Raw genomic sequence first — 11851 nt, 5'->3', positions numbered from 1 at the left:
TGGAATTTTGATGGGGATTGCATTGAATCTGTAGATTGCTTTCGGCAAGATAGCCATTTTTACTATATTGATCCTGCCAATCCATGAGCATGAGATCTTTCCATCTTCTGAGATCTTCTTTAATTTCTTTCTTCAGAGACATGAAGTTCCTACCATACAGATCTTTCACTTCCTTAGTTAGAGTCACGCCAAGATATTTTATATTATTTGTGACTATTGAGAAGGGTGTTGTTACCCTAATTTCTTTCTCAGCCTGTTTATCCTTTGTGTAGAGAAAGAACATTGACTTGTTTGAGTTAATTTTATGTCCAGCTACTTCATTGAAGCTGTTTATCAGGTTTAGGAGTTCTCTGGTGGAATTTTTAGGGTCACTTATATATACTATCATATCATTGTGCATGGTGTTTCATCACAGTAGTAGAAACCCTAACTATGACAAAGATGAACAGCAAACTCAGAAAAGGATGCACAGAAACTTATAACAGTCAACAGTATGTGCTTTAACCAAGCAATAAAAACATTTCAAAAAAGCAGACAAAAGACTAGAGGAGAAATTACCCTTATGATTAAACAGCATATAGGACAATCTTCTAATAACATGCGTCTTATTAATTAGTAATGATCCTTATATAATGTCACATTCAGAACTATTTTGAAAATTCACATTTTTGATTCATTACCTAAATTAAATCTGCTTATTAATCTATACAAATCATTTTTAAAGACTGTAAGCGACTGACATTTCATAGTATAGCGCATGCTCACAGATCCTGAACAGCTGCATGGCTGTAAGTTGTCAATGTGGTAGCAAATTAAAGCTATTCTGTGACTCTTCTTTCCCATAGGCTTACTTATAAAGTCCCTGACTGATCCACCCTTCTCCACCTCTTCCAGATGTCCTGACTCGTTAAGAGGTCAAAAGTACATGAAAACAGTGACTATTTAAAACTCACTTGTCCTAAAATATTAAACAAGTTCTATCAAGCTGAGGTGGTAGCACACACCTTTAATCCCAGCTATTCTGTAATGAGTTTTTTTGGTAGTGGATAAGCACACAAGATACAATTGATAATGAATGTGTAAAATTTAATATGAAGCTCACAGCATCCAGTCTGAATGCCTAGCTATATAGTAGTTCACTGAGTTGTATAAACTTTGGATCTGGATAATTTTTTTTGTGATGTTTTTATTTATTTGTAAGGTTTTTAGATAATAACTCTTATAAATGTGTATATGTAAGTATAGATACATAATAGAATTACAATACAATCCAGCAACCTGATTCTTGGATAGAGCCAAAAGAACTAAAAACAGGGTCTCAAAGATATTTATACACACAAATTCTAAGCAGTGATATTCAAATAACCAGAAAGAAGAAAGCAACCCAAGTATTTATTGACAGATGGGTATATATCTCAAACTTAAAATGCTGTAGTATCATTCAACTATAAAGACAGAATGCTGATGTAAGGGACTCAGATGAATCTTTCAGGATATTATGTTAAATAATGTCAGTTACAAATCCACAAATACCTTATGATTCCACTTATCTAAAAGACTTGGGTGTGTAAAAGTATTAAAAACACAAGAGAACATGGTGGTTGACTGGAGTTCAGGGAAGGGGCAGTAGGTAAGGCTGTTCTTTGGGTATAAGACACAGTTTTGCCACACAAAGAATTCTTAGAGGCTGTTTTGTACCCCCATGTGGATATACTTAACATTTAGTATATATATACATACATACATACATACGTACATACAAGGGGAGGGAGGGAGGAATGAGGAAGGAAGGGTGAGTTGTCTTACTTTATAAATTAAATTAATTTTAATGATTAAATTTAATAATTAAAATCTATTCACCACTCTATGTAGCTTTAAAATTCTTACCTGGTTTTTTTGTGTTAATTCATTAATTGAACCTTTAAGTTTTTGTATTTCCTGCACATATACTGCAACTTCTTGGGGGCCTTTGGCAAGTTCACTCCTTAGCTGGTTTATTGTAGCCTGAAAAATAAAGTAACAATTAAAGCAAATGAATGCAGGAACACAAAGATTTGAAGAAATGATGGTTTCTGCTGCTGGGGCAGTAGACACATGACATTTTACAACCTGATCTTTATTCTGATAGCAGTAATACTCCCACCGAAAATTTTTTTTGCTTAAAATTAATTGTTAAAATACATCCAAGATGCATGATTCATTTGTTAAATTATATGTCAGCTGAAATGCTGCCATCTTCATCTATCTGAGGTAACATCAAATTTTTAATTTCATGGTTTTAAATCTATACTTTGAGCCTCCTGAATCCAAACAGGAAAACCAAGTTATATCTAGAGATTCTTCAACCTTCCACAGCATATTCACATATGCAATCTGGTTTGTTTTGGGTGAATCACCTTTCTGATAAATAATGAGAGTATATTTATCAAAACAATTTACCAAGCTAAGGTCCAATGTAGTTTCATTAACCAAGGCTACTTTATGGTCAAGTTGAATAGAAACATGCTAGTGAATTTAAACATTTTAATAACAATAAATTAATGTTTATTGTTTAGATAGTTTGATTGCTTAAAACTAATGAAAGGGAAAACCAGGTGGGCAAGTATCTTAAAAAGCCATACCTCTAATACACAAAAGCTCAAACACTAGAAAGCTACTACAAATGATATTAACAAATGAACTTTGTATTTCTAATATTTCTTGCTGGCTCTACTTTTTACATACTGAAAGTCAGTCACTTCCATTGCACACATTCTTTATGCTGAATAAACTTTACAGCATGGACATGCATACATTTAGAATTCTGCTCTTAGCACCCAACCCTTGATCCATATGTGTTACAAATCAGTCCCTGCGTCATACAGAAGAGACCTAGGAGGGTCTGGTTTGCAGTGACCCAATGCCACTGCTCAGATACTGCAGTGACTCTCTAGGAACCCGGACTACACAGAACTTAGCTTCTGAGGTACTTTCAGAGGTGTAGTGTCTTCATCCATTTAGAAAAACAATGGCTTCAAATTTCAGAAATCAATTTAACACATTAATGACTGAAGGTTTAGATTAATGTGAGCACTTGAAAGTTTAAGAGAGGTGGCAAGAGTGTGCCCCAAAAGGAGGACATCGGATGTAGGAGACTCAGGAAGGAGTGGTCATATGGCTTTCCCTTTCTCTGCTGCACATTACCAATGATCATTCCTAGCTTTTAAAACCATAAAATATTGTTCTGATTTGAGGAAAAATAGTGATTAAAGAAAAATATTAAGAGATATAAAATATATTTTCTCTTCAGATAGTACCACAGTTGACACTCCAATGTTTTTCTCTTTCTGTGGTAACTTTCCCTGCCATCTGCTCAAGTCCATCTATGGCTTGCAGGTCAGCACTTTCTATGATCTCTTCCCAGGATTCTTCTTTACAGAGCTTCATGGTGACTCCCACTTACAATATCCTCCTCCCTCATATCCTTGAGATCTTCCTCTGCCATGCCAGTAAAATTGCCCCATATTATTTCTGGCTCCACCACAACACACACACACCCTACTTTTTCTTCCTTCTTCATAGAATTTGCTATCACTTCACTTCCTACCGTGATACAGTTTGATTATAGAAACATCTCAAAAGGCTCCTGTGCTTAAGCTTTGATCCAGTTGATCCAATCATTGAGAGGTCGTGGACTGGATCATGAGGGCTCTGGCCATTGAGTGACTGTGATTTGATCCTGTCAGTAGGAGGTGATGAAATGTTTGTGGTGAGGGACAGTGAGAGGAAGTAGTCACCAGGGGCATCTTGACCCAGGTCCCTGCTGTGTGCTTCCTGGCTACCAGAAGTTAGCAACCTCGGCCACAGTTCCTGGCTGCCATGACATTCTAAAGGAAAGAACCCAGAAAAACCTGGACTAAGACCAGAAGCCAAAATGAATCTTTCATGCTTTGAAATTGTTTCTCTCTGGCCACTTTCACAGCAATAAACAACTACACAACACCAATGAAGGCTGGCTTTGTTACACAGTTCTGATTCCCACAAAGGAATATGAATGTTACAAGAGCAGGCACTGACTTGACGCTGCATTCCTAGAACCTAGAATTGTTTCTGCTGCTTAGCGTTGGTTCAAGACATACTCCCCAGTGAGTGATCACCCCCAAAGATTTCATAGCTGTTTATCCCACTAGAACAATATATGAGACCCTAACAAGATTTTATTGTCCTTGATGCTGTTACTAAACTGAATACTAGGTTTTTAGTAGGACTTAAGTTACAAATAACTAAGGAACAATATTTTGACATTCTGCTAGTACTACAGAACTATAATAACTGCTTGAATTTCTACTATTAAGAAATAATCATTTTAAAATGGATGAGAACTCGTTTGATTAACAAAACAAAAATGAGCATGTCTATGAAGTTCTAAGATTGCCCTATCACACCAAACTACACAGGACAATAGAAGGTGGTGGATAAAGATAGTACCAAACCCAGCAAGTGTCCCGAAGCACATTACCTCAAATTTAAGCATCTCCATTAGAAAGCAGAAAAAAAATAATAAAATGGTGGATGAAAGGTGGAAGACAGTACTGACAAGGCGCACATTGAGAACACAATAAAAATGTCCAAACATACTTACAAATGGGATCTCTTAAACTAACATACTTAATATTGAAATATTCATAAATAGCTTAAATAATCTTAAATAGCTGTGTATGATTATAATCATCATTATTCCATGCTTGTATAAACATTTTTGCTCTTAAAATTAAGATCCAAATAAGATTACTTAAAATATAAATAAGATTCTTTAAAATCATTTCCATTAAATACCACAACATATCTAAACTCATTGCAGCTTTCTTTAATATTTACCTTGATGAAGCATTTTCAAAATAATTTTAAATCTTGAAACCTTCAATCTTCAATCTATAAAATCTCCAACTACTTATTAAGTACTTCAAATGCTTTACAATAAAAATATACTTTCATAAATATATAGAAAATGCAATAAGCTCATAAGGTATGTAAGTTTCAAGGAGAATAAACCAAAGTTGTATTTAACAATATGTTCCAGAATACATATCACCAATCCCAACTAGAAAACATTTGATAAATCTTTATATTTCTTGCTTCTCTAATGGCTTTTAATTTGTTTTGGTTCTGATTAAGAGAAAGTAATCACATCTATAATAATTTGATTCTAGTAAATTTTTAAATGATGTAATTCACTAATATACTTAGATAAAAACAACTAGAATTGAATTTTAATTAAACACATTACATATTCATAGTAAGTAGAAACAACAACAACAACAACAAAAACCCAAATGAAGTCAAAAACAAGTATATGAGATGAAACAATCTATTATACTAATGTTTCTATGGAAACAGTATTAGATAAACTTAAAAATATTTTCAGTTACTCAATACATAACAACATACAATTTTGGCAAAACACTAAAGTAGCAATAAACATTACACAAGGTTAGTAGCACAAAAAGCTTGCATGGTAGCTCACTCTCCTAATTCCATCTTAGAGGGCTGAGGCATATGAGAGATTGAGGCAGCCAGAGCTACACAGGGAGCTCCAGGTTAGCCTTCAGCTAGACTGAGACACTGTCTCAAAATAAAAACAGAAAACAAGCAAACAAAAAGCTTAGCAGCACAAAGTCACTCATGAGGCAATTATGAGACAAGTTAAATGGAAGACAGGGTGCTGAGGGAGGAGTGCTGGGTCTGAGTAAGACCTAGGTTCTGAATTTTACACACGTGACTGAAAGTCGGTTACACCTAATTGAGCCTCGGATTTCTAATAACTTTATAAAATCAGATGAGAAACTTTTAAAGCAACACAGTACTCAAAATGACCTGGTGGAGTATCAGAAACCTAGTGGTGTCCAAAAGCAATCTGTCTAATGGCATTAGTGTGACTCTGATAATACTTCCTTGGGGGTGGGGGGATCAAGGGGCAGAGGGGTCTTATTTTTGTTTTTTGAGACAGAGTTTTTCTGTGCAGCCCTCACTGTCTTGACACTTGCTCTGTAGACCAAGCTAACCTCTCCACCTTCCTCTCTTCCTGAGTGCTAGGATTGAAGGTGTATACCACTATGGCATGGCTTTTGCTAATATTCTTAACTAACAAGTATGATTCTTTAATTCACAACTAAAAAAAGTCAGAGTAAATTCACTTTAAAACATGTATACTCTAAACCCACCATTAATTACTTCCATTAACGTTTAGTCACCATGTGCTTTTATATGGAAATGTCAACATTCAATGGCATTTTTAAGTGAAGAGAGTACTGTTATAATTTGAGAAGTTATTAGTCAGCAGTCAGATCTAATCAACACGAGTACAGAAATAAATGACTAGGCTTGCTCAAGTTAAAGTCATGTAAACACACTTTCCCTTATCCGACTTTGACTCAGCATCTTCTCATCTTTTATGTGTACAGGAGTGTTACTTGAATGAATGTATGTGCACCATGTATGTGCAGCGCCTGTGGAGGTTAAGAAGACACTGTCAGATCCTCCGGAACAGGAGGGATAGAAGGACACCGGGAAGAGTAGCCAATGCTCTTGACTGCCGCCAATTCCAGTTTCAGTCTAATTAGTAATACCCCTCGACACTGAACTGACTTTAGTAAATTTATGAACCCCTCAAACTATTTGGAAATTTGTGAACCTGTGTGGTTAGGGTTATGAAGTGTCATTTTGGGGAATCTACATGGTAGCTTAGTGTCACGCATCACAGAGCTTCATAATCTCATGCATCTTAAAACTATCCACTCTTGTTAAGTTCCCACTGATAAGACACAGATAAAGAAACACAGGAGGAACCAGACACAGGATATCTGTAATAGTTTTACTCCATGATTTACTGGCATGTTACTATTTATGAACAGAGTGGTATTTTGGTCACCAGCTAAAAACTGTCACTACAACAAATGCTTTTGTTTTTCTGTTGTTCTCTGTTTTGGGACGTGTGTGTGTGTGTGTGTGTGTGTGTGTGTGTGTGTGTGTTCAAACAGGGTCCCTCACTATGTACCCAAGATTGCTCTTAAACTCATGATCCTCCTCTTAGCCTCCAAATGTTGGAATTCTACGTGTGTGTGACAACATATGACAAACTAGATCTAAGTTATGGTAGTAGGTTGGAGCAGTTTTTTAAGATTTATTTACTTTTATTTTTTACATATAAGTGTTTTGCCCATGGTACATCTGTGCACCATGTGTGTGCCGGGTGCCTTCAGAGGCTAGGAAGAGAACATCAGATCCCTGAGAAGTGAAATTACAGATGTTTGTGAGTTGCCTTGCGGTTGCTGGGAACCAAATCCTGCTGAGAGAGTGCTTTAACTGCTGAGCCCACCCTCTGCAGTACCAATTCAACACTTCAGCTACAGCATTCAATGCCTATCAATTAGAAATAAATCTATTAAAAACAACATCATCTGCTAGGTACTATGGTACATTTCTGTCATCTCAGGAGACCAAGGAGGTTAAGAAGAGCCTCCATAATGAGACTGCATGCCAAAAATTTTTACAGAACCAGAAAGAAAGCAAAGAAAGAAGCAATTATTTCTAAATATTTTCCCAAAACAAAATTTTAAAGTAACTACAGGAAATGACATCAGACTTCGTTTACTGCTACCAAATTAAGATAAATTCGATTATCACTTACCACCTGGCCTTAGTTATCTAACTGCATGCATATATGCATCATTTATTAGGTAGAATAGTAATCTATCGTGGAAGCATTCCACTATGGTGTCATTACCTCCAAATGAGCATGCTCTGATTGTAACTTTTTGCATTCATCTTTAAGTTTTTCAGATTCTCTCTCACGTTCCAAAGTCATGTTATCCATTAGTGTTTGAACTTGGACCAGTTCTTTCTTTAGTACAGCAACATCTTCTATACCAGGTCTCTGAAGCTGTGAAACATACATTTTAACTAAATATTACAGTTAAAAAAAAAAAACCTAAAATAATATACATTTTAGAAAAAGTCACTAAAAGGAGATCAAAATAAAAACAAACATTATTACCAATTTTTAGACTCTAAACCCCAAACACTGATTCCTGCTTCAATAAACCAACGCCCTTTCCATTCATTCGACTTACAGTCTCATCAAGCTGCACGCTAGCAAACTCACACCCACCCAAGTATTTCCCTGGCTTGGCTTCCCTTAACAAACTGTGTATGGAACCTAACAATTGCTTCACAGACTGCATTCTTCCCTCTGCTGAGGAGCAGGCAATGGGACTAAAGAAGTGAGCTCTGAGGGGACCTCTTGCCTAGCACGGAGCCATGGGGTCTACACCTTATGGTGATACAACAACAACATTTAAATAAGGAAGAAAAGATGCAAGCTCGTTCTGGGTTTCCAGTCAGTTGCTTGCATTCAGTCCTTTATTCATGTATTTATTGAGTGCCATATAAATAAAGATGTCAAAGATAGGTCTAAGGTTGTAAAGCCTAAGGAACACTGAACCATGATACCTACTGACAAATACCGCCATCAAACAAGTCGGACTTGAATATTATGTTTGACGAATTTGAAATAAAGTTTCTTTCCAGTTGGAGGCAATGCTAAAACCTGATGCACTGTGAAACTGAAGTGTAAGGAAAAGTCTGCATGTTGGCACACAACTTTAGCCCCACACTGAGGAAGCAGAGGTAAGAGGATCTCTCTGAGTTGGAGGCCAGTCTTGTCTACATAGCAAGTTCCACGACGGCCAAGGCTACACAGTGAGATCCTGTCTCAAAAGAGCAATACAATGGGAGGAAATGACAGCTTCAGAGATGTGGAGAGAGGAAATATTTTAAAAACAAAACAAAAATTTATACTTAAACAGAAACAACAATATCATCAAAGGAGTTAAATCACATAATTTTATAACATCTTTTTTACTTTTAAAAATCATAGGGCATATATATGTGTGTGTGTGTGTGTCTGTGTGTCTGTGTAGAAGGATATACGGTATCTTTTTCATTGCGTCCAGTTCATTAAACTATTTTTAAAATATTTCTTCAGCTGGATATTTAACTCAAAACTTCATACATTATTGGCAAGTTCTCTATCACTTAGCCATATGCCTGTTATCATATATATTTCATTTTAATAAGGATGGTACAAATTAACATAATGATGATAAATAAATTACCAGCTCAGTTTTCAGATCTTGAATTACAGTTGTCTGTTTGTTTAATTCTTCTGACAAATGTGTCACTTTTTGTTCAGCAGCTGCTCGGAGACTCTTTTCTTCATCATATTTTGACTTTATATCTAATTAAAAATAGCAATACATATATTGATTTAATAATATTAACCCTGAAGGCAGGCAGGTCTTATAAGTCTGCATATATTAACCTGCAAGGTTATACAAACTTAAGTCTAATTCACATTCCTTAAGTACCTATAAATATACCCATAACGTTATGATCATGTTAAATTCTAACCAATAGTAGACTACTTAGTACTTTAATGTACATACATAAAATGTTTTACCAAAAAGCACATAATTTGAAACAAAATACATTATGAATAATTAATTGATAGTATAACCAAGTATTAAATCTCTAATATATTATACAATCAATTTATTTAAAATGTTACATTTCAATCACCAAGCATATCAAAAGAGAATATTTAACTTTAAATTTCAAGAAGAAAATACTAAAGAAAAAACATTGAAGGACAAATAATTTATACAGCAATTCATATTATTAAACTCCATTAATCACTTCTATAGTTTACAAAACTGTTTTAATACACTTAAAACATTAGTTTTCTAAGACATATAATGATGAAAGAGTAGTAAGAACATTTTATTGGTTAAAACAATTCAGATTCAATATACCTGCAATTTCAGTAGCAAGTTGGGCTGCTTTCTGTTCAAACAGATCTTTCATTTGCTTAATATTAAAATTCTCTGTTTGTGCTTCTTCTAATTGTTGCTCTAAAGCCTGTAGCTCTAGAAGAGAGCATAGCAGTATGTAAAATATAATGTCAGTTATATACACTAAGTTTTTATTACTTATATCATAATCATGTAATAACAATTGATGTGATTCCATCTATAAGATTATTTTCACATTTCAAAATATTGAGCATATTTGAATCATTTAAGGTAAAAATCACAATTTATAAACTTGATTTATAAATAAAAAATAATTAGAATAACCTCCAAATATCTATAAATATTTGCTTAGAGGTTTAGTTTTGCCTTTTAAAAATTAAGATAAAATCTGAAGTGTAAAAAAGTAAAGAAATAAAAGATTTTAAAAACTAAGATCTTACTTTATAGCTAAGGTTAGATTAGAACTTGTGATTTTCTTTTTCAGCCTCCTGCATGCTAGTATTACAGACATATACCATCATACCCATTTTAAAATGTATTATGTTGTTCAGAAACATTATAAAGTAAATTTAGAAATAACTAAGAACAACAATGGCCTTAAAACACATTAGTTAAAATGTGCAGTCAATGTCTGTCACTGCTGCTTCATCCTGAGAGAAGTCCCTTAACTACAACTTCTACTCTGAGTCTAACCTGGACTAGTCACTTAGTATCCGCCCACTTGACAGCTACAAAGACGTTCATCTCCTCAGTTACTGCAAGAGGTATAGACACAGCATTACCTAAGTAGACTGAACTTTGAGAAATCATTGGGGTAACATTCTAGAGGTTTATTCATATCTTCAGAATATAATGAACTAGATAACTGACTAAATTGTGACACAAATAACTATCTAAACAGAACACACAAATAAAATACTTTTACCGTTTTACAAATAGCATATATAAACATAAACAAAACTCCTTTATCAGGTATTAAATTTTTAAAAGGATGAGAAAAAAAGAAAAATTAAAACAAAAATGTTTTAATTACCTGCTGACGAATCAGTCACCAATCCATCAGATTTAGCCTCCTTAATTAAAACAGAACACATAAATAAATGTGGTAAAAAGAGAAGAAAACTCTATACAATTGCCATGTCTGTCAAGTTAAGTAAGAGGATCTGGGTTAAGATCAGAATCTGATGGTTCTCCTCCTTTCAGATCTGTAAGCTGTCATTAGATGGCTGGCGTCATTTCACTGCAGTCTGCCAGTCCAAGGGCTTTCCTATGTTTGTAGAAACCTCAGTGTCATGCAACAGGTGACATCCACAATTCCATATATTCAGCAATAAAATAATAACAGCACTTCCCCTGTCTCCAGAACCCAGCATCAGCTCTTCCCACACTCCACGTACAGGCACCAACTGCTGGGCTGCAAGCACACAAGCCTACCACACAGCTCGAAGCACCGCTGTCTATCTCTCCAGACCAATAGCTCACGCTGTGTCAGGCTCGGTCGCACTCCTTTAGCCTTACTTCTCAAATCTCGCCCCACCACCTACAGTGTACTCTACCAGTAAGTGACCCTTGCTACACAGCTCTCTGGAAAGCATCACTCTCAGGAAACCACTTATAAAGGTGCACCTTAAATTTTAATGAGATTTTGCTTAGCATGAGAGACTGATTCTACTACAGTTGAGACTTTAATGGACTTTAATAACTGTGGCATTCACTAAGTTGTTCATGTAACTCATCTATTGAATGTATTCTCTGTGAAATTTGTTCACTGTATTCTCTCCTTTAAGCACTTAGAATTTAAAGGAAAATAAGTAGCAACAGATATATGATCTAAGAGATCAATACATTGAACATATGCTTACTAAATGCATAAGAACACCAAAACTATTTAAAAATTGGTAACCTTTACAGAGACAAAGTTTGGAGCTGAGACAAAAGGATGGACCATCTAGAGACTGCCATATCCAGGGATCCATCCCATAATCAGCCTCCAAACGCTGACA

At 35.1% G+C, this 11851-nt stretch overlaps 1 protein-coding gene across 3 annotated transcripts in view; it reads right to left on the bottom strand.

Annotated features, from left to right (window-relative positions):
- Positions 1 to 11851, bottom strand: part of Eea1 (early endosome antigen 1) — a 103112-nt gene that overhangs the window by 40388 nt on the left and 50873 nt on the right. For 2 of the 3 annotated variants that reach the window (XM_021174057.2, XM_029482447.1), the window contains 5 exons: positions 10882 to 10921; positions 9849 to 9962; positions 9153 to 9274; positions 7763 to 7918; positions 1888 to 2004 (listed from right to left, as the gene is read on the bottom strand). In XM_021174057.2, coding sequence (XP_021029716.1) covers positions 1888 to 2004; positions 7763 to 7918; positions 9153 to 9274; positions 9849 to 9962; positions 10882 to 10921 — 549 coding nt within the window. Of the gene's footprint in view, positions 1 to 1887; positions 2005 to 7762; positions 7919 to 9152; positions 9275 to 9848; positions 9963 to 10881; positions 11116 to 11851 lie in introns of all 3 variants that reach the window. The other variant, XM_029482448.1, reaches the window with a different exon arrangement.

Source organism: Mus caroli, chromosome 10 (assembly GCF_900094665.2).
Source record: "Mus caroli chromosome 10, CAROLI_EIJ_v1.1, whole genome shotgun sequence".
In the NCBI taxonomy this organism is placed as follows: Eukaryota; Metazoa; Chordata; class Mammalia; order Rodentia; family Muridae; genus Mus; species Mus caroli.
This window is presented reverse-complemented; position numbering and strand designations above follow the sequence as displayed.